General features: G+C 44.5%; 2 protein-coding genes across 2 annotated transcripts; one reads left to right on the top strand and one right to left on the bottom strand.

Moving 5' to 3' along the window:
* Positions 1 to 2,507: 2,507 nt before the first annotated feature.
* On the top strand, positions 2,508 to 9,310 carry znf277 (zinc finger protein 277). Its single transcript, XM_063477537.1, has 12 exons — positions 2,508 to 2,545; positions 3,078 to 3,291; positions 3,572 to 3,660; positions 3,774 to 3,856; positions 4,094 to 4,185; positions 4,897 to 5,007; positions 5,091 to 5,223; positions 5,354 to 5,421; positions 5,897 to 5,993; positions 8,091 to 8,133; positions 8,217 to 8,391; positions 8,599 to 9,310. The coding sequence occupies exons 1-12, from the start codon at positions 2,518 to 2,520 to the stop codon at positions 8,771 to 8,773; spliced, it is 1,308 nt and encodes a 435-aa protein (XP_063333607.1). The 5' UTR covers positions 2,508 to 2,517; the 3' UTR covers positions 8,774 to 9,310.
* Positions 9,311 to 10,651: 1,341 nt separating this feature from the next.
* Positions 10,652 to 21,567, bottom strand: LOC134630277 (uncharacterized). Its single transcript, XM_063477430.2, has 7 exons — positions 21,562 to 21,567; positions 21,375 to 21,432; positions 20,993 to 21,106; positions 17,103 to 17,256; positions 16,134 to 16,752; positions 15,243 to 15,385; positions 10,652 to 11,006 (listed from the first exon to the last, which is right to left on the bottom strand). Exons 1-7 carry the CDS (start codon positions 21,565 to 21,567, stop codon positions 10,991 to 10,993), a joined length of 1,110 nt encoding a protein of 369 aa, XP_063333500.1. The 3' UTR covers positions 10,652 to 10,990.
* Between the last annotated feature and the right edge of the window lie 1,503 nt (positions 21,568 to 23,070).

Raw genomic sequence — 23,070 nt, 5'->3', positions numbered from 1 at the left:
AAAAAGACATAATTCGTCATACAATGGGAACAGGACAAATCAGCAATTGACACTAATTAATATTATATTATTGTATATATTGTTTGGAGTTTAGTCTGTTACTGTTACTATTTTTACCATTTCTTCTTGGAGGAACTGTAACCCACATAATTTCCTTAGGGATTAAGAAAGTGTTCTGATTCTTAATGTTTTAGGATACATGACCTGCCATTATCCAATGACACATCTGCTTACCTGTATCTTTTGCTCGTTTCTCCTTGTAGGAGCCATAATTAAATGTATTGAATTTTAATGATCACTGGGTTTTCATTTGTTTGGTTGCTATGGTGATGTGTAACGGGAGTCACGTGGGTGCTAGCGGTGACATTAAGAGGTCGTTGTCAGTCTGTCTTTCACTGGTTTGATTTTGACAGAGAGGAGGGCTGGGTAGCCGTAGTTTTTGTTGACCGCAGCACAACGAGTTTCCCCTTGTTGCATTAGAGCTGTGATGTTTTAAGAGTTTGAATCGCGAGCCGATCACATTGCTCTGTAAACTTTTCAAGCACTTTAATAAACAAGCAAGCAAGCGTAAAGTTGACAGCGCGTCAGGCAAATTACTCTTAAATATTTATTGTTTGTTTACTTGCACTGCTGTAACTGGAGCCTCGTCGTCTCGTCTCTCTATATACTGGACTGTATGTAGCGGAGATGACAATAAAGTTTACTTTGACTTCAGCAGCGAGCAGGCGCACCGAGGGCTCTCGCGCTCACTTTTCGCGTATAGAATTTCGAAAAAACATCGGTGCAAATTATAAGTCTGTATCATAATGTCTGCTGTCTTCGTGTTTGTTGGTTTGTTTTTATTTTGTTTTATTTTGCGAGTTGGTTATTAGACGCTGCTCCAGCCACCCCGCCGCCCCGCCCTCTCCTCCCTGTGCCGCAAGCAGCAGGCGCACCTCGCAAACGGAGGGCGCCCTTACTCCCAGAAAATGGGCGATAGAAAACTGATCGGTGCCTATGCCATCTCCAGTATGCGCTGGCATGACGTCGGGGCAGCATGAGTACGAGCAATTTTTTTTTTTTTGCCGATGCCCGTGATGCCGCCCCCCACCACGATGCCGCCCCGGGCAACCGCCCGTGTCGCCCGTATCTAAAACCGCTACTGAGAAGGAGTGTCTGGTAGTGTGTGCACCAGTGAACATGAACTTTTAAAACTCAAAATATTTTTTTATATACTGGTTCAAAGTGTTTGTGAGACACTTTGTTTTTTATGGCTGGCTGTAGCTCAGGTGGCAGAGCAGGTCAGCCACTAATCAGAAGGTCGGTGGTTCGATCCCAAGCTGCCTCCTGGCTGCATGCCAAATATCGTTGGGCAAGATACTAACCCTGTATTTGCCGGGCCCTCTGACCACCACCAGAGGGCCCGGTGGCGCCAGTGTCCGGCAGCCTCGCCTCTGTCAGTGCGCCCCAGGGCAGCTGTGGCTACAATGTAGCTTGCCATTGCCAGTGTGTGAATGACTGAATGTAGTGTAAAGCGCTTTGGGGTCCTTAGGGACTGAGTAAAGCGCTATACAAATGCAGGCCATTTACCATTTATGCTGGACTAAAAAACTGCAGTCACAAAGACTGACTCTGAGCACTTTTTGGTGATTACAGAGTCATAATAACGTGTCATATATGAGATTATCACCATGGCATGACATCACATCATTTGCAATATTAAAAAAAAAACAGCTGACAGTGTGTTTTCATATTTTCATTCTGTGCTTAAAGGGAGAAAAGTTTATTATTTATGCAATATTGCTGTCAATGCTTTTATCTATAGTTTGTTTTTGCTTTTTTTGTTTTTTTAGAATAACAGCACCAAACCTGAGAGTGAGTCAGACTGCAGGATGAACACTGAGCTGTTTGTGCCCCCCAGTGGTCTTTGACCACAACGTGCGTCCAGTGAATTCCCGAATCCAAGCTGGATGATGAGCTGTGTGTCATCAGCAGCCACTCCACCTTAAAACTGATTTCACGTATAAAACTTGGGTCATTTATTTAAGAATTTGCACCATATCCAGCTTTCCGTTCCTGTGCCCCCCTGTACAGAAACTCAAATGTTATTTTCAGACTTTTATTTTAGGGACCATTACACCTGTACACATGGTACACATTCACAAATAACGTTTCCTTTAAAAATTTGTAATAGAGGGGAGGAAACATATGCTAATGTAATTTTAATAAATGGGGATTTATGAACACTAAACTTTCATGTTCAGAACACTCTCGGGTATATCTTGAGGATCTGAGTGTTCATGTGATTAATATTCTTTGCTATATATATGCATCAACGTCCAATGTTACATGTTAGTCAACTTCATTCACATTAATTAACCTTCAGCTTTCGAAACTTAAGTTTTTATATTTCCGTGAACCACTTGAATGCACCTTTTCTAATTCGTGTTTTACCGGGGGTCCGCGAAGGCGCTTCGTTGGCATTTTACGGCCTCCGATTGGTTCGATTTGTGTTATTTGCACCACGTGACACCAGACATGGCCGCCAGCGAGCCGAGTAAAGACGGTAAGTGTGACTTTTTAAACGTGTCCGCGGCTTTAATGCTGATATCTGGTGGTCTGCGTGCAAAGGTTTGGGTGTCGGCGACTCTCCGAGTCTGTGGAAATTCACAATCAGCAGAAAAAAGGCTAAAAACATCAGAAAAGCAGGCGGGAAACCGCCCGGCTAAGCTAGCAGGCTAGGAAATAGCTAGGCTGCTAACTCTGATTATACAGCAATCTCTATATTCAGTCAGTACACTCAGTCTGACAGAGGTGAAGTTTATTCAGGATTTAACAGCGTGTAAAGTCTGAGCTCGATTAATGAGTTATTTTATTTATTTATTTATTTTTAACTTTTAGATCATAATTTTGTCCCCACGGGTGATGAAAATAATTATATACAGGCAGATTTTTGTAGATCAGAGGGAAATGCTTCTTCATGCCAGGCTGTACATTCTCGCTTCCACTTGGTTTTGACTCACCTGGTCTGGAGTAGAGAGAGTGTGTGTGTGTGTGTGTGTGGTAAATAAGTTATTGTCTCTCTTCTGCTTTCTCAGGTAAGGACAGCATTCTGGAGGCGCTGTGTTTCCCCGAGCAGCCGGCTGACACCTCCAGCGCTCCCGGTGTTCAATGTCCCGGCTCCGAGCCGCTGGTCTGCCTGTTCTGCTCTGAGTCCGTCCCACCGCCGCAGAAAGACGTCCTCCTCAGACACCTGCTGATGGAGCACAAGCTTGTCATCGCCGACGTCAAACTCATCGCAGACGTCCCAAAGTACGAGCCACACATGCTCCAGCTCACTCGTTTAACTCTCGGGAACACGTTTGGATGTTTTTAGCATTTGGAACTCGATCATTTCACCAAAGACTTACTGTAATTATTTGGGGTGATGGGGGGAAACCCTTACCTTACAAGTATACATATATACAACAAGTCCAGCATGTCCACGCCCATTAGTGTGCTGCTTTTATGAACCGTGACGAAGTGTTTCTGTGCGCTGGTAAACCTGGCTGTGAGTCGGTTGCAGTTTTTACTGACGAGTTTCCTCCATCAGGTACTTGCTGTACTGGAAGGGCAGATTCCTCGAGCAGCCAGTCACAGATTTCTGCAGCGTCATCAAAACCAACTCCACGGGCCCAGTCGGTGAGTTCACTCAAACCCACAGAGGACCTGACCTTTCAAAGTTAACCACGTACACTTCCTCCAGCTCTGATTAATGACTCATTAAAAACTCTTCTTCCTCGCTGACCTGACAGAGAAGCAGGAGGACTACTTCCTGCTGTGTGACGTCCTTCCAGAAGACAGAGTCCTCCGAGAGAAGCTGCAGCAGAAACGACTGGTGAGGAGACGTGACACTCGGAGCATCCTGAGTGAATCTTGTGCTGCTGGAAGTTTCGTTTCTTTTAAACTTTATTTTGAGGCAAAGTCTGAAAATCAGGAAAAATCAGAAAAATTGCAGATTTAAGTGATGATTTTACACGCTTTGTGTCGTTGTAACCTCTGCACTTTAAATATCTGAGCACTCCGAGGTAGTTTGGGAAGAATTCCTCTGAGCTCTTCTTCTGTGCTCCCACAGGAGGAGGTCCTGGAGCAGCAGCAGAAGGAGCGAGACGACAGCAGCTTCCATCGTCTCTGCATGTTCTGCAGCGAAGAGTTCACGGGAAACAGGTAAAGCGCCGCAGGATTCCCATCAGTCCTGGAAACCTCACATGTGTTAGACTAAAGCAGACAGAAGGTAGAGCTTCCTGAAATCATGTGACTAAAAGCTTCTTTGCTTCCTGTAGTCATCCTCTTATGATCCAACCCCCAAAAAGCTGCTTTGATGCATAATTCCATAAACATCATTCAGTGACGTGTCTGAGCCTGAACCAAGAAGCTGATCTGAGACCAGTGCAGCTCCTCATCCTTCTTCCTCTTCTGCTAAGGGTCATGTCTCAGACCTGTGCAGGTGTGCGCTGGTTCATGAATGGCATGAAGGTGTGACTGGCTTCTCACTGGTGTTTACCACAGTTCTTGTGTGGATCTGTGTCTTTATCTCCAGTTAGGCGTCCATCCATCCATTTTCAGTCACTGTGTTGGTTCGCAGATGCTCGGCCTCCCTCTGCACAGCCACCACCTCCAGCTCCTTGGGGGAGGACGCCGAGAGACATAACCCGTGTCCGCTCCGGGTCTCCTCACATTTGGACATACAGCGGCCCATGGCGAGAGAGGCTGCTTCCCTCTGTCTGCCACTATGGGCACGCTGCATGGATCTTGAAGTCTTGTCCAAATGGGAACTTCTGGACGAAGCCCAAAGGACTGCAGCGCAGTGCTAACAGTGATGATGTCAGCTGATGTTTTCTTTTGTTTATTAAAAACGGCTCCACGTGCTGTTTCCAGGTCGTCTCTGCTGAACCACATGGCCAGAGAGCATTCCTTCAGCATCGGACTGCCGGACAACATCGTCTACTGCAGCGAGTTCCTCGACACGCTGCAGGACAAACTGGACAGGTACGCTAATTGTTGCTTTTTATTCACAGCGTTAAGTTTTGTTTAGTTTCGCGCGCCTTTTCATTTTGCTCCCCTTGCTTCAGTCTGCAGTGTCTGTACTGCGAGAAAACGTTTCGAGATAAAACCACGCTGAGGGATCACATGAGGAAAAAAGCTCACCGCCGCATCAACGCCAAAAACCACGAGTACGACCGCTTCTACGTCATCAACTACCTGGTAAAACCCAGCAACACACTCGCCACACGCTTCCACGTCAGGATAAACGAAGCAGTTCTGTAGAAGCAAACGCGCTACCTGAATGTATTGTCCCGATTCTGATTTTAAAGCGTCCCTCCTGTCCTGTCAGGAACTGGGAAAAACGTGGGAGGAGGTGCAAAGCGAAGATGACCGTGAGCTGGCGGATGATGAGGATGAGTAAGTATCCTCATGTAGCTCTGTGAGGATGGCATTAACTAAAGTGTCCTGATTCATATCATACAGACTGCTGTGTCGTGTTAAAGGCAAAAACCGGGCCGGGCTGCACTTGCGTGTAATACCAGTTTTTACCACCAGATGGTGCAGTTACTGGGTGTAACGTTTATTTTAAACCAACACGACATCACCAGTCTGAGCACGCTTGATCTCGAGAGCTAACCAGGTGCTGAACCAGGTGCTGAACCAGGTGCTGTGAGCTCGGGGTAGCTGTGGATCAGGAGGTACAGCGAAAGGTTGGAGGTTTGATCCCCGGCTCGATCCCAAATACTGACCCTTGGGTTGTCCTTCCTGAGAATATTCTTATTTACTGTGTCAGCCTGGATGCAAAAGTTTAAATCAAGTCCACTTCCTACTCCTCCTCTGATCCTGTGTGAATCCTTTCAGTCTGCTCATTTCATCTCCGTATCGTCCGCAGTGATTGGTCGGACTGGCAGGCTCATCCGGTCTCTGCAGTGTGTCTGTTCTGTGATCACCAATCGGAGACGTTGGAGCAGATCTACGCGCATATGAAGGTACGGGAACGTAGAAGTTTCAGAGAAGGAAAATATCGTTTTCTGCTTTTCATCCCTGAAATGATTCTGCAAAGGATTCTGGGAGAACAGAGACAGTGCACACTAACAGGAAACGATCTGCTTCCTGAGGTCTCTGCAAACATATGAATCCATCGTAAGCACAAAACATGGATTTTACTCAAAAAGTGCTCTCACACACAGATGGACCGAAGCTGAAGAGCTTTTAAAATGAAGCGCCTTTTATTTTGAAAAGTTTCCAAATAAATACATGATTGTCAAAACTTTAACAAGCAAATAAAAATGTTTCCTCGTTGTTGGGTCTGTGTTTCCACAGGCCCCGCTAGTTTAGAGACTTATTCATCATGAAGAAAACAAGACATAACAGAACATCTTCAACCGGTTTTTCACTCGCTAACGAGGGAAGTTTTTGGTCAAGAACCAGCTCTTGGAGCTCACGCTCCTAACCTGTCTCATGCCCAAAATCCTTCAAAGAGCAGCTGTCCCCGTAGCTATTTATTGACATGACAGTTACAATACAAAATACAACACAAGCACCTCCCACCGTAAACCCCCCAATGGTTCTAAGACAAGGCACTATGGTCGTATCCAAATTCATGGGCTGCATCCTCCTGAGGACCAGGCCTTCGCAGTCTACGTGGGCCGGGTACTCATAAGGTCAGGTAGGCTGGAAGTAAACGGCTGTGGAATTGGATGGTCTAGCCTTCTGATTAGCGTCACCGCTGTCTCGGTGGAGTTTAATAAACTCGGCCGTCTGCTCCTTGCTATCTAAAATATAACAGGACACTGGCGTAAATTCTCGACTGTCTCACACTTCTGTTTAATCAGTTTTCTGTTTGACGTTTATCCAGCTGTGTGAAAACCAAGGAGGAACCCACCCGGGGGACTAATAAAGTTTTATTTTATCTAATCTAATCTAATAACTCTAATCTCAGCCAAACCGATTTACTCACGAACAAACAAAACACTGAAAAAAGCCCAACAATAACATTTTTAGGTTGTCTAAGTGACTTATATATTATGTTTAACCTGAGTAGCGAAAGTCCGCGGTGATCTGAAAATGATGTGCCGGGAGTTGTGCCGTTCTCGGCGGCTTCAGTGACCCTCGAGCTCTCGGCTAGCTATCGAGCTGGTGGGTGACAGACGTCTCCGAAAACGTCGAAGAACTTTTGCAAATATGCGATGTCTTGATAAACCGAGCAGATATTTGATGTTTACACAGCTACTTTCTCACCTGAAAATATCTTAAAAGTTTATTTTGTGACTCAGAAAGATTAATAAGATTAATTTTAAAACTTAGTAGCGGCCGCCATTGTTGGAAACTGGAGTTTGGCTGGGCCACGCTATGAATTCTGGGATATGCTGGGCCATGAAGGACACACCCGACCCATCCTTCAAATTCGGGGAAAAGGAGGATACATTTGTCGGCTGCATTCGGAGGAGTCTACGAATTTGGACAGCCTTCGGCGCGTCGCTGTGACGTAATCAGTCTACAAATGCGTCCTCAGGAGGAGGCAGCCCATGAATTTGGACACGACCTATGTGTGTGTGTGTATGTGTAAGCATCTGTATGCATGTGCAAGAACGTGTGTGTGTGTGTGTGTGTGTGTGTGACCTCCTGCTGACCAAAAGGATCATAAAAGCAGGAAGCTTACAACACAAGAAACAGATCTGTCAGATAGGATGTATCTGCAATAAAACCTCCCCCAGCACAGAGTGGCTGGAGAGGTGGTCAGAGACAAAGGAATGTCTTGATCCTATAGATTGAACTCAGACCTTACAAATTTAAGAAACACAATGACAACATTCAACAATTAGACTTAACACTCGCTAACAATAAATAAAATCTAGGGTTTGACGTCGGCTGCAGTCAGATTTTTGTCGTTGATTAAACGTTCTGATGGTTTAAAGTTAGAACCAGTTTCCCAAACGTGACTCTTTCTGCTCATGAGTGACGAGTTTACCTGAGAGGCAGAAAACTTTCTCTCTGCTTTATGGTTTTGTTATTTATGAAGTCTGTGACAAGCGTCGCGGCGTTGCGTGACCCTGACATCTTTCTGTTTTGTGATTATTTTGCAGGAGGCTCACGGCTTCGACTTCCACCTCCTTAAGACCGAGCTCAGTGAGTGAAATCTCTGTGGTAATTAGAGCAGTTTTCTTCTTTTTCTTCCTTCTGAGTGTTTCTAATGTTCTGTCCTCCCTCAGACCTCAAGTTCTACCAGCAGGTCAAACTGGTGAACTTCATCCGGCGGCAGATCCATCAGAGCCGCTGCTACGGCTGCATGCGGATGTTCGACTGCCGGGCGGACGCCCTGCGTCACATCACGGCTGAAGGTCACGTGATGAAACTGCCGGAGATGTCCGCCTGGGACCAGCCGCAGTAGGTTTAACGAAGCGCCTGTGATCCGCAGAATTAACCAATGAGAGCGCGGGCTTTAAAGCTGGCGTACAGCTGCTGATGAACGTGGTCAACGCCACAGATGTTTACACTTCATTTGGAGTATTTTTATCAGCTGATGAAAATGGCGTCCTTTTTTAAGTTGGGACTAATTTGAGCCTGAGCACTAAACTTCGTCTCGCTCCGCAGGTACTACTTCCCCACGTACGAGAACGACGCTCTCCTGTGCACGCTCTCTGACAGCGAGGAAGGCGACGGTGACGAGGAGCATCGCAGCGAGGAGATCCCGGTCATCGCGGAGGACATCTCTAACCTGAGAGCGCTGAAACAGTCCAGCGTCCTCAAGCAGCTGCTGAAGGAGTGAGGAGGCAGCAGCTAGGACCACAGACGGACACGTGTCATACATTTGACTCAAAGTCGTCTCTGAGGTCGGCTGAGCTCAGCTCATGGTGACCACATCCCACATGGGTGGAACGCAGCGGCACGGGTTTGAGTCCGGCCCGTGGTCTTTCCCTCTCAACTATTTCCTGTACGTCTCTACTTAGTACAGATAAAAAAGGCAAAAGGAAAAAGTTTAAAAGAAGAGTCCTCTCCACAGCTGGACACGCGGACGCCATGATGTCCGCTGTAACGTAATTGCTCTGCCTCATGCAGTGAAGCTGAAACATGCGTTTTCTTGAAAATGAATTTTATTACTCGAGTAAAAATGATTTTCTTTTGTAACTTGTAACTGAGCTGGATTCAGTGCTGTGGTGGACGGGCAGCTCATCGTCAAGATAAGACGAGAGAACTCTTTATTGTCATTGCACAGTCATACTTAGAACAACAGTACTACACAATTGGAAACTGTCCCGCGTCGGCACTACGCACAACACAACACAGGAACTTAATAAATGAAAAGAATGAGTGTATGTTTTATTGCACATTGTTATTATTATTGTTGTTGTTGTCCCCTCAAAAAGGCCAGGGACTTCTCGTGCCTGAAACGTCTGTCCTACTTGGCGTTTCTGTTGTTTTTCTGCATTGCTTTGCCGAGCGACACCTGCCGTATGGTGGAGCCGAACTGCAGCGTGTTCAGAGTTTCCACCGCGTCCTTCGCGTCCGGGCTCACGTTCACGAACATGCAGTACTGAGGAGAGAAACGAGAGGGCGCTGCAGGAACTCACTGCTGTCAAACTTCCTGTTTTATCCTCATTTCTGACTCTGGCAGGCCCAGGCTGTGTCTCAATTCAGGATCTGCACGCTTGAAGTACGCGCACTACGCGCACTACGCGTACTACGTACGGTGCGTACTATAAGTACGAGAAGTGCGGAAGTGAGAGGCTTGTGAAATGGGACGATCTAGCCTTCGTTGCGCTGTTCAGGTTGCCTAGCAACCATGATACTAACCAAGAGAAACGTGTCATACAGCTTTGTTTGACAGAAATGAAGGAGAACATATTTTGTTCATTTGAGACCACGGGACTGTAAAACATGATTGTTGGGCTTCAAATCTGTACTGAACAGTCATTTTAAGATTAGCTAGTAAATAACAATTAGCTAATGTTGTTCATGAGACTAAAGTCATCTCACTGTGGTAATGTAAATATAATATGGCCAATATTATATGTATTGTCAGATTATATATATATTACAGCAGTGAGCTTGAATCTCTGGGTCAGAGATTCAAGTTGCAGTTATTTATATTTCCTATCACCTTAAATCTTCACTCAAAGACAAGTATCTGTGACAGTGTATATATAGGTCTATTATACATAAGAGACAAATATTGTTCGTTTAATATGTTGGCATTACTAAATTTGGCTCAGTGCTTACAGTACATATATGTGTAAAAAAGAAAATGTACGAGCTGTGATAACTGTTGCTGATAGAATGAAGAGTAGACTGATATATGAAATATTCCTTTATTGGGTGAGAAAATCAGACCATGTCATAACTGCTTTAAGTCATACAGAATAGATATCAGAGCCTTAAACAGGCTGACTTCTGCTAAATGGGTCAAACTGGGCAGAAAGTAAACAAACACATAACATCCTTATAGAATATGATGTAACACTATAGATCAACTTACCTCAGAATATATAAAGCATACAAACAATTACAGCAATATGATGCAACAAACACAGCAGTGCTACTAATCCAAAATACTCAAAGCTTCATAGAACTGAAACAAACATTTATTTTTAGCTCCATTCTGCTGCTGATACATACTTTAGGTTTCTGAATATTAAACTTGTTGCTGCCTTTCATAGTGTGTAACTTGAAGGCCCTGAGTACTTTCTCCCACACTGAAAACACTGGAATGATAACATTATTTGAACATTACCTAATAAGACTGATTCAGGACAGATAATTAGTTATGTTAAACTTTCCTAGCAGTCCTTCACAAACAGGGAACAGTCTGTCTATTCTCTCCATCTGTCAGCTGCTGCTGGCTCTTCCTCCTCCTCTTCCTCACACACTGCGTTTGTGAGTTTGTCCTGGTGGATCATCAGGGGTGCAAAGCCTCACAGATGATGTGCAGCAGTGGGTCCCTCAGTCTGTCCTCACTCTGGACACTTGCAGTTGTCACACATGGAAATCAAATGTGTGATAAGCTGCAGGATTCAAACACAAGTGTAACTTATAAATACATGTTCATACTTTTATTCCACAATCAGAGAGAAAGAAACAGAGAGAGAGTGCAGGACAGACAGACAGGTGACAGTCTCAGGTGTATACACTGCTACAAAACAGCACAAGAGAAGGAGGATTTAGTCTTTGTGTTATTACGAGTGCTAAACAAGAAGAGTTCCAGATGGTACAGTGGACACATGTGTGACTCCTGTGATTAAAGCATCTTTCTTTCAGCTTAACGAGTGAACCGTCAGCTCGTTCAAAGACACGTTAAAGTCCGTTTGGCTCGACACCACCGAACAGAGGCAGCAATATAACATAGCTAACATTAACAGTGCAGTGAATCCTGCTTGTGCCGTGATATTCAGGACTGCAAACCGAGCAGCATCACTGACTTTCGGCTCGTTGTGTTTGTGGATATATGACTGACTTTAATTAGCCATGAAATCATCACATTCTCTGTAAGATTAAGGTCGACTACATATATTTATATATGGGGCGATTGTGGCTCAAGAGTTGGGAGTTCGCCTTGTAATCGGAAGATTGCCGGTTCGAGCCCCAGCTTGGACAGTCTCGATCGTTGTGTCCTTGACACAAGTGTCCAAGACACTTCACCCGTTGCCTACTGGTGGTGGTCAGAGGACAGAGAACACTGTGGCGCCAGCCTCACCTCTGTCAGTGCGCCCCAGGGTGGCTGTGGCTACAATGTAGCTTGCCATCACCAGTGTGTGAATGTGTGTGTGAATGGGTGGATGACTGGATGTGTAAAGCGCTTTGGGGTCCTTAGGGACTAGTAAGGCGCTATATAAATACAGACCATTTACCATATTTAGAAGTAGAGGCTTCAAAACCAAGTTAACGCTGAAAGTACAAACATCAGACTGAACAGGCTGATCCGAAGGGCCAGCTCTGTTCTAGGATGCCCTCTGGACCCAGTGGAGGTGGTGAGTGACAGGAGAATGGTGGCTAAGCTGTCATCCCTGCTGGACAACATCTCCCACCCCATGCATGAGACTGTGACAGCACTGAGCAGCTCCTTCAGTGGGAGACTGCGGCACCCACGGTGTGGGACGGAGAGATTTCGCAGGTCTTTCCTCCCCACTGCTGTCAGACTGCACAACAAAGACTTTAACTGATCAAACACACACATCCACAAATGTGCAATAACACAAATGTGCAATAATCTTTCTGGCACCGTTGTATTTTTCACTCTGTTGTATATAGCATTTGTTATTGTATATTTTATTCTATTTTATTCTACTGTATATAGTATTCTATTTTTATTCTATTCTGTACAGTTGTGTACTGTATTTATTCTTATTTTATTTTATTCTAATTGTCCTTCATAACTTTTGCACTGTCCACTTCCTGCTGTGACAAAACAAATTTCCCACGTGTGGGACTAATAAAGGTTATCTTATCTTATCACTAATGTCACATAACTTTGCCGACATGTGACCAACAGTCATGTTTTAATGTTCTTCATTATTAAACATTCGCACATAAATAAGTGACATAATATTCAGTACTGACTTTTAAAAGTTTACTCTTCGGCCGCTCCCTTCTGCCGTCTTTTGGAGAAGGGTCTGGCTGCAGCCACTGGGGAGCGCCATTCTTGTGGGGTATTTTGCGGCAAAATTATCCACACCCACCGCCGCGCTATGAATTGTGGGATATATGGGACCACGAAGCGTGCACCGGACCACGCTTGATATTTGGGGAAATCGACGGCGCATTTGGAGTACGCATTTGAAGTACACTTCGAATTGGGACATCCGTCGTCGCGTGGCGGTGACGTAATCGCACTCAAAATGCGTACTTCAAGCGTGCAGTCTCTTAATTGGGACACAGCCCCACATTTATAAAATCAGCACCACCATGTTTGGAGAAAGACCAACGACTGACACCACAAACGTCTCTCATAGATTTCTGTAATACCAGAGGCGTCGCCCCCTGCTGGCCACTAGAAAGAGTGCAGGTTTTAAAGTAATTTCCTGGATCGACTGCACTGATCAGACTCACGGGTTAAGAATAAATTAGGTTTTTAAGTTCATTCACAGCTTCTAAGTATTTTTATCCAGCTGTGTGATAAAACTGTCTCAGTTTAATGTTGGCTTACGAACCAAAGTTCACATCAATGTAGGCGGCGCTGCCACAGCCAAGCGAACTTTCGCTTTACCTCGACGTCTCCGCTTTGGCTCTTAAAGCCGAAGTGTCGTCATTAAAAAGAAGTAGACTCTGCTCTACTTTAAACGCTCCCACAGAGACTTTTGGCACACTCGAAACAACTTTTTTCCTGAAGTGTTCGTGGCTGCTCGGTGAAACTCGGCTGCCATACCTTCAGAGTGTATGACACCTTCTCCTTCTCGGAGCAGATGCGCAGCAGCTCTCGCACCGACCTGACAGAAACAAACTCGTGTTAGCGCCGGCTCGTAGCGCCTCAGCAGGTAATGAGAGAGCGTGAGGAGGCTGGGACGGGTTTGTCCTGCTGGTCTCTGTCTCCTCTCTGACGGGAAACTCGACCTCTGTAAATGAAGCGTCTCCTGTCCGCACTGAGCTGCAGCTTCTCCTCATCAAACATGGATGCACGGCTGTCAGGAGGCACAGGTTTGTCTCAGTGGGCCCAAACAGCAGATCATGTTCCAGGGAGGTAGACGAGGGTATTCACAAAGTTTATTCCCAGCTATGTAGACAACCCTGCATTAAATTCAGCTTTGAGGATCAACTTCTGAAAACATTTAAACTCTTCCAGTTTATGCTCCATTGACTGTCTTTCAGATGGAATTTTAAATTTGAGTCTTTCTTTGTACAACATTCACACTCAAGAGCAACTCGGGGTCAGTATCTTGCCCAAGGATATTTGGCATGCACGCTGGAAGAGCCAGCGATCGAACCACCAACCTCCCGATCCGTAGAAGACCTCTACTGGTTCTACCTCCTGAGCTACAGCCACCCCAGTGGAGTAACTAGGTAGCATGTCGGAGTCTCCTCTGTTATCAAAATTAACCAGACAAATCGCACCACCAGTTAAGAACGGCCATGCACCACCACCCACTATTAAGTCAGTTGTAAGCTGGTGGTAAATGCAGTGCTTTAGGGGGTTTACGCCTCAGGATACTCCAGCATGCAGGCTGGAGGAACCCGGGGTTGAACCACCGACCTTCTGATTCGGTTTTAGTTTTGGTGACTGTAAATGGCTTCAGAGAAGAGTGGATTGGAACGTGTCTGATAATAAGTTTCTCGTATTGGTTTTCAACGTTCAAGAGAAGATGAGTTAAACTCCGCGGTGTTGCACGGCCTTACGCGACGAAGGAAGAAAAAAAAGCATTACTGAAACATTGATGAAGCCTCTGTTCAGCGTGAGCCGGTGTCTGTATGCCAGCATGTGCAGAGGAGGCTGAAACACTTCCTCATTTATTATATATCAACGCAGGCTTTCCCCAAACAGGTAACCCTCCTGTAGCCTGAAGCAGCCGAAACAATAGACACGCCTATTAATTATGCAATATATTCTCTATGCTCTGTGAAATATTCATATAAATATTTGATTCAGTACAGGTGTATTGATTTGATGATGGTAAGGGAGATGATCTTATTCCAGGTGGGGGGATAACACCAGCAGCTTACAGTGTGGACCATAACTATTTGGACACGCAGACATTTCAGGGTTTGGGTTAATATCAAACACTTTCTGTCTAAAACATCTTTGCACCGATACCAACGCTGACTGTACTGTTCAATTCTGCAAAAAGCACCGTTAACTTGAGCAGGTCTGCATAAATGTTAAACACGTCATGCCTCAGACGGTTAGCAGCCACCCAAAGTCTTTCACCGTCTTTGTCCTCTCTGGTGCTGCTTCAGTGCAGACATCTCAGCCTTTGTTGGGTCTTTTTGTCACCATGAGGTTTCGGACTGTTCTCCAGCGAGTTTTCATGAATTTATCTGACTGACCAGACAGAACAGTCCTGTTTTATGCTGCTTTTATCGCATCCTCTGAGGTTCTGTTCAAACTCTTAAACACAGTCGCTTACATCTTGTTCGGCAGATTCTTTTTAAACCTTTGAACAGATTCAAACGGCCATGCTTCACATGCAGATCTGTAAACAAACCTTCTCAGGTTACAGCTGCGTTTTGGTGCTTTGTTCTAAGATCTTATAGAGAACCTGAAGAACTAAACTGAATGTATGTACCTAATGTTCCTACTGAGAAAGGCTGACCTGATGTTGACTCCCGGGTTTTCCTTGCTGCCCATCATGGTGTACGTCTTCCCTGAGCCCCTCTGTCCATACGCCAAAATACAGACGTTATATCCATCCACACAGGAAGTTATCACAGGCAGAGTTCCTGCAAACACGACTTCCTGCAGAGAGCAGGGACAAAATCTGCAGATAATTAGTGCTGGTTAGAACAAAAACAGCATGACGGGCATTCGACCATCGAGGTTTGCTGCTTGGAGTTTTTGGGTATGTTCTGGTTTTCTGGATGCAGATCCACGCTCCCCACAGGATCGTCAAATGAAGCCTCATGCCAATTTGTTTATGAGGCATTAAACAAAAATTACAAACCAATCAACGTTAATAAGCTGAGTGCTGTGAAGGCCAAGCGCTCGTTAGAGCCCAGGCTTCATTAAAATCTAGAGCTCATTAACGATCAAAAACAAAGCTTCCCGGTGGGAAAATTAATGACAGAGCTGTGGTATTTAATAATATGCAGGATTGCTTTTAACTGCTAAGTTTTCTGTTAATTAACACAGACACTGTAATATAATCTAACCTCTTAACCTCCCCCAGATCACCAGCAAGCAATCTGAAGTAAGAGTTTGCGTTCAGAGAGCATCCGTCTCTTTGTATCGAATGTTCAGCTACCTGCAAACAGAAAAGCTCATAAAGGAATGAAACCGCTGTGCCAAAATAAATGAGTCTTCATCTGAAATGTTTCATCTTCTACCTTTTGAGCATTTATTTTTAAGATGTGGTTAAAATGGGTTTCCAGTTGAGTGTCAGTGCTGCTTCTGTATTCTTTAAAAATAGGCATGACTGAGGGAGGAGCTCCTGTCTGAAATCGTAAGTTTGTGTGTTCAGAATTGTGGAAGAAGTCTAAGCCTTTACCTGTGTGCTGCTGGGAGAGTAGACTTTGTCTTTGACGACCACCTCCTGGTCATCCAAGCAGCTGGAGGCCGAGCTCTTCCTGCAGCGGCAGAACACCCGTGTGTTCCCCTGCAACTCGAGCAGCTTGTTGTACAGGCTCTTCCTCTCCACCGCCTCCTTCCTGTCGAGGTATCGTAGCTTCTCCACCTCACTGGTTGCCTCCTGTTCCACTTGAGCCAACTTCCCCAGAGGACAATCGAACTGCCCCAGGTGGTTCTTAATGTCAGCGAGTGCCAGGTGAACTACGGCGCGAAGGTGCTTGTTTGAGACGTTCAGCTCCCGGGTCAGCCGGCTCATGTGGCACAGTTGGCCGATGTCCACAGCAGGCTTGATGACGGGTTTGGCAGGTGGGACGGGAGAAGCTCGGTGGTTCAGGAGGGATCGGATCTTCTCCCAGAGCTCCTGCTTGTCAGCCTCGAGCTCGGCGAGCTTCTGATTCAGGTGCTGAACAACATCAGTCAGATAGCGGACTTCCCTCAGCAGCTGACTGTTCCTCTGAAACAGATTGTCGACCTCCTTTTCTTTCGTCTGGAGCTTCTGCTTCAGATCCTCGATGACCCGTTCTCTCTCCAGGAGGGCTCTGTAGGGTTAAAGCAGCATGTTTGATCACATGGTGCTCAGATATCTGATAAAAATAAAGATAATATAACATCTTTTGACTCAAATGTTCCCAAAAAGCACCACTATAGCTTTGAATGCAAAACAAAGAAAACTAAATTCAAACAACATTTGGAGGGTCAGTAGAGTTGGACTGTTCTGTGTACAGTGCTAGCTGGAGGCTAGCCCCAGAGCTAGGATCAGGGTTGTTCCAAAGATTTAGGCGATTACTGACTGGGTGAAAAACCAGCTGAGCCGATGCAAGTGTTGTAGGTGAGAGTACGAATGGAGTAATCGTGTGATTTTTCCACTCTCCAAAAGAAAGTTGCCAACCTGAAGGAGTTGAGGTCATGATAGTTGTGATTTCCTCCTGGGGGGGCCTGCAGGAGGATATCTCCAAACATGGTGTGGTAGACGGAGATGACCTCATCGGGGTCGTAGTTACACTGTCTGAGAGCTGCCGTGATCTCCTTCTGGTCCACCAGGCCTGGAACACAAAATCCAAAACTTATTTCAATGACAGGCAAAGGTGGGAAGTAACAAAGTACAAATACTTCGTTTCTGTACTTCAGTAGAGCTTTCAGGTATCTGTACTTTACTTGAGTACTTTTTACTTTTACTCCCTACATTAAACAAATATCTGTACTTTCTCGTCCTCACAATTTTAAAACAGGCTCATTACTTTGGATTAAGGTGTTTGAGAGGAGTTATTATTTCACGTCACTGCGAGCCTCCCAACATCAAACTGATTTGAGCCTAAACAGAAACACATGAGAGGAAATCCTGTTTATGTATTGATCACTAGGAGATGCCGCGTAAAAAGAGATGAAAGAGGCAAAACCATGTGCCACGGTCAGGGGTTTAAGTGGACCCCCGTGCCTTTTGTTTTGGCACAACGAGAGCAGGTGTCCATAAGTTGTGGTACTTTAGCATCTACTGTAGCTAGCTCTACAGAAGTAGCATAAAGGAAGTAATGTTTATTAAGTGTCAGGTCATTTGAAATGCAGCGTTTCTATCAGCTTGACAAACATCAGCAAACACACAAACTGTTTGTGTCACAGTGTGTTGCAGCTAAAGGCCCAGCTGGTGTATCTGACAGGGAGAGAAAACACAGAGAGCTAAGTTCACTCAGAGATGGAGACAGATAAGAAAGAAGGAGAGGAAGAAGAGCTCAGAGTTAAAGGAAGGATGCTCATTTAAAGCTCACATGGAAGTCCTCATGTTTCTAAATCTGTACACGTCACATGATGTTTGTTCATAAAGCTGCTGCTAAACAAACTGAGGCAGACTGACTGTGTTATTTAAAGGCTGCAGGTTGGTGCAGGATAAACAGGTGAGTTTGCTGTTTGCTGTACTCTCAATAGAAATGATTGTGAGTTGTGGCAAAGTCCATCTCTACAAGCAACAGAAAATAGTTATTAAAATTTAGACTGAAATAAAGTTTGCATTCGTTAGCTTTGCATACTTATAGGTGATAATAATGTTCTTTAAGAGCTACTTTTACTTTCTTACTTTAAATACATTTCAGAGTCGGTACTTTTTCACTTTTACTGGAGTAAAAAAGTTCAATCAGTACTTTAACTTTTACTGGAGTATTTTTCTACACTAGTATCTCCTCCTCTTCTTTTACACAGCAAGGTTTTCTCTCTACACAGTTCATCACACCGAAGCACCACCTTTCTCCAAAGGAACATGAGCATCATTTGGTGTCCAAGTGGGATTGCTCCAGAAACTGAGCACAGCATTTGTTTGCAGGCCAAGAAGCCAAACTCGTCCATGGCCCGGTAGATTAGCCGATCTCAGTGGCACCCGAAGGCTGATGATAAGCTCATATAAGACGTGCTTTGTGAGCTTCTTTGGCTCACAGACGAGATTATCAACAATCCAGATTATTCTTTCATAATATATCTGACAGCCAGTCAATGTCATCTATGTTGTCACTGATGCCTGCTTAGGGATATGAACATCCATCTTCTATCCTGGTGACACTGGCCGAGAGCTGGGCTACACCTTGGGCAGGTCAGCAGTCCATCACAGGCAGACTGACACAACCAGTTTAGATTATTTAACCCAACATGTGTGAAGAAACCGATGCAGGCCAGTGGAGAACAAGGAAAGTCCAGATAGAAAAGAAGACCACTGCTCCACCATGTCATCATTTACAAACACAATCTGATGTTTGGGTAACTCTAATAAGCAGCCGCCCACATGGTTACATCTCCATGCACCATGTTCCTCACTGTGACTCGTTGGACTCGAGCTTTGACGAACTCGGCGTTCTTCTCCCACTGAAGCGGCAGCAGCAGCCAGAGGCCCGACTCGGGATCCCAGAACCTGCAGCTATTCCCCCACTCCTGCACGGAAACAGCAGAACGAGATGGAAGATCCGACACGATTCTCTAAAGACAAACTCACATGCTTCTGGAAACTGCAGAGCTAACGATAAGTGAATGCAGCAGTCGAGGGTAGGCTGGTGCACAGTTTACACAGCACCGCACTGTAAGTGGCTACACCTGCAGTGCAGACTGGACTGTCTCAGCAGCAGGTTACTCACCGAGAGTCAGTACGGATTCAGATCAAGCAGATCAACATCATTGGCACTATTAGATTCAATAGAATACATCACAAATTCCATAGACAAAAAGCAATATGTGGCTGGGTTATTCATAGACTTGACAAAGGCATTTGACTCTATAGATCATGATATATTAATAAGAAAACTGGAACGTTATGGTGTCAGAGGGGCAGCTTTAGATTGGGTCCGGAGTTATTTAGGTGACAGGAAGCAGTTTGTGAAATTAAATGGTGGTTGCTCCTTATGTATGGACATTGCTTGTGGTGTACCCCAAGGGTCAGTTTTGGGTCCAAAATTCTTCAACTTGTACATTAATGACATCTGTAAAGTGTCCAAAGTATTAAAAATGGTTCTCTTTGCTGACCATACAAACATTTTTTGCTCTGGTGATGATCTGCAGAATTTATTGGAGGACTAATGAAATAAGTAAAGTGAAGTTCTGGCTTGATAAAAACAAATTATCATTAAATTTGAATAAATCTAAACTTATGTTATTTGGAAATAGTAGTTTAAATACAAATGCAAAGATTCAAATAAATGGTGTTGATATTGAAAGAGTCAGTGAAAATAAATTTCTGGGGGTAATAATAGATGAAAAACTTAACTGGAGAGCTCACGTAAGATATATTCATTCCAACGTATCACGTAGCATTGCAATACTAAACAAGGCAAAGCAGGTATTCGACAGAACATCACTTCATGTTCTCTACTGTTCACTGGTTTCACCATACTTAAGCTATTGTGCAGAGGTCTGGGGCAACAACTATAAAACCACATTACATTCACTTTTTACTCTTCAAAAAAAAGCAATTCGAATCATCCACAATGCAGGTTACAGGAACATACAAACTCACTATTTTTGCAGTCTGAAATATTGAAAATGGATGATCTAGTGAAATTCCAAACAGCACAAAATCTATTCAAAGCAAAAAGTAAAGAACTGCCAGGAAATATTCAGAGTATGTTTTTTTTGAAAGAAGGAAGTTATAATTTAAGGGGTTTTTGTAACTTCAAAACAGGGAAGGTACGAACTACAAGAAAAAGCTTTTGTGTTTCTGTTCATGGGGTGAAACTGTGGAACAGTGTGAATATGGAATTAAAGCAACGTCCAAACATAAAACTGTTCAAAAAGAGTTATAAAAATATGATCTTCTCGAACTATAAAGAAAAGGAAAATATTGAAATTAAGTGAATGTCTCTATTTAAAAAAATAAATAAATAAAAAATTCATGATGTGATATTATAGTATAAAGTATATCAGAAATCTGTTCACTATTTCTATTACAAATTATATCAGTAAGGAAGCTGACTAAATATTAACTGATAATTTATGGCAACGGGGTGGGATTAAATAAGTGTTTACTTCTTCCCGCTCCCTTTCAACATGTAAATTAATCAGAATGTTGGTTTTTTTTTTTTGTATGTATTTTGTATAGTATTTTTTTTCTCTCTTATTTTCTTTTCTAAATGTACCCGTATATTGTTCACATGTTGAAATAAATTACTAATCAATCAATCAATCAATCAATCAATCAATCAATCAATCAGGTTCACTCACAGACTTTAATCTGTCATCATGACTTTTCTGCATCAACATTTGTAAAGGCTTTCGTAAGTGCAGGCACAGCAGTGCTTTTGTTCATCTCACCACAAACATGTAGGTCATGACGGTTCCTCTGCCCTGGACGTAGATGCTGCCGGTGCAGTCGTCCTCCCAGGCCGTCGGCTGGCTGCTGCCGTGAGTCTGCAGCTGACCGGAGCCCTGAAGGAAAGAGTGTGTCCTGTCATCACTCTCAGGCCTCACACACATGGACAACACTTCTCAAGGACTCCAGTTTTACCTTTTTCCTCCTTCTGCTCTTAGCTCACAGTGATTTTTCAGCTCATTTAGTTTTTTTTTAAAAGTTCAAGGCATTTTCAACTTTGCAAAACAGCAACTTTTTCCATCACGTTAACAGGAAAAGTTAAATAAATGCATCACATCAGGCAACAATACTGCACCGAAGAGCGTCATAGCAGACGGACCTCACTGCATGTGGCGATGAAGTGTCCCTGATTGTACCACTCCTTTGGAAACGGCTGCAGTTTCTGGGAAACATAGAGCCAACAGTGACATCACAAACGGCTGTCAGAGAAGTTTCCGTCCTCACATCGTGGTCATGGATGTCGGGGTAATAAGAGCACAGACGCCATCGTCTACATTCAGTTTTGCTTCACCGTCATAATCATGCTCATCAGCAGTTCTTACCTGAGACTCGTCCACGTAAACTCTGTTGCCATGGTGACGGAAGCAGCTGTACAGCGTCCCGTTTTCATGGAGGAAACTCTCAAAGTGCAGAGACACTTCTTCCCCCTCTGCCGCAGTTTCCTGGTATTAACACAGAAGCCACTCACTGCTCAACACTGTCAAACCCACTTTGGTGCAAATACACTGGAAGTCGCTGAGAATCATCACAGCCTACCAGAGGACGGCAGCTGGAGTGCTGGATGTGTGCGTGCTGTCCTGGTCGATCACAGAATATTATCAGCACTGTTACCGTTTACATGCTTTATGCCTCATTTCCAGCAGAGAAAGACTCTAATCCGGCTCAAAGGACGGAAAATGTGAAGGAGGGCATCGATTTTCAGCTCGTCCTGCTGATGAAGACCTCCCACATCGTCTTTCCTACTACACCAAAGTAATTCAGTAATAGGTAAACAGCTAAACAACAGAAAAGTTCCTGTTTTTCACCATGCACGACAAAAATTCTTCCCTGTTTTGTTTTGTTGGAAGTTTTTTGTTGTTTTTTCCCACATTTTAAATTAAGAACATTTCTATGAATCAACATAAACTTTCTGTAACTGCAGGACAGTCTGAGCAAAACCTTTTTTTATTTTATACATTAATTTCTTATAATTTAAAGAGTCTGATTTCTCAGCTTGTCCCACAAATCGAGACCTGCTGTTGAAATGACACTGTTTTTCCTAATGTTGTGATATCTCAGGACTAAAGATGCAGTTAAACTTGTTTGCACTGACAGAAAGAGCAGTTTGGTCTGGTCGCACCTTAAAAGCTGGCTGTGAATAATTAGTAAGTAATTGGGGAGCATTGCAGGCCCCTGATTACTCCTGCAGAGGTCACACACTCACAGATACGGGAGGACCAGCGAGTCCTGCCATGAATAGTATAACAGAGCCCTGACCTTCATCTGTCAGTGCGTCTCAGGTAACTGTGACAGTTATGTTCTGTCAGCTGAGGCTGGGAGAGGACCAAAGAGTCCCATCAGACATTACATCACAGAGGATCAGTGATGACATCATAACAGCAGCTCTGAGTCAAATGATCAGGACAGATGTTTAGTGTTAAAAAGTTGCTCACGGTCACAGCTGGATCCACCAGCGGCTGGGCTGCGTCCTCCTCCTCCTCTTTGCTGGTTCCTCCATCACTCTTTACACACTGGACGTCCACAGTGTGACTCTCAGCTTTGCCTTCCCTCAAATCTGCCTGCTAACACGCACACACACACACACACACACACACACGCACACACGCACGCACACACTCCTTCCCAGACTCCAGTGGATACAAACAGTGTGGAGGAAATGTTACCTGCAGGGTGTCGTTGCTCCCTCCTGCAGGTGTGGAGGCCCGGGTGTCTCCGGGCTCCGCCTCCCGGGCTTCCAGCGTGTCCAGCCGAGGCTCCTCACCGACAGACGCTCCGCTGCCCATCACGATATCCACAGACT

Source organism: Pelmatolapia mariae, linkage group LG7 (assembly GCF_036321145.2).
Source record: "Pelmatolapia mariae isolate MD_Pm_ZW linkage group LG7, Pm_UMD_F_2, whole genome shotgun sequence".
Classification (NCBI taxonomy): Eukaryota; Metazoa; Chordata; class Actinopteri; order Cichliformes; family Cichlidae; genus Pelmatolapia; species Pelmatolapia mariae.
This window is presented reverse-complemented; position numbering and strand designations above follow the sequence as displayed.

What these genes read in the sequence shown, in the direction of transcription:
- LOC134630277 (XM_063477430.2), bottom strand. An exon ending in ACACTTCATCGCCACATGCA is followed by an intron (nt 21,107 to 21,374) that starts GTGAGGTCCGTC and finishes TCTTTCCTTCAG; the next exon opens with GGCTCCGGTCAGCTGCAGAC. An exon ending in CATGACCTCAACTCCTTCAG is followed by an intron (nt 16,753 to 17,102) that starts GTTGGCAACTTT and finishes TTAACCCTACAG; the next exon opens with AGCCCTCCTGGAGAGAGAAC.
- znf277 (XM_063477537.1), top strand. Translation starts at nt 2,518, where the DNA reads ATGGCCGCCAGCGAGCCGAGTAAAGACG. An exon ending in CAGCGAGCCGAGTAAAGACG is followed by an intron (nt 2,546 to 3,077) that starts GTAAGTGTGACT and finishes CTGCTTTCTCAG; the next exon opens with GTAAGGACAGCATTCTGGAG. An exon ending in AGATCTACGCGCATATGAAG is followed by an intron (nt 5,994 to 8,090) that starts GTACGGGAACGT and finishes ATTATTTTGCAG; the next exon opens with GAGGCTCACGGCTTCGACTT.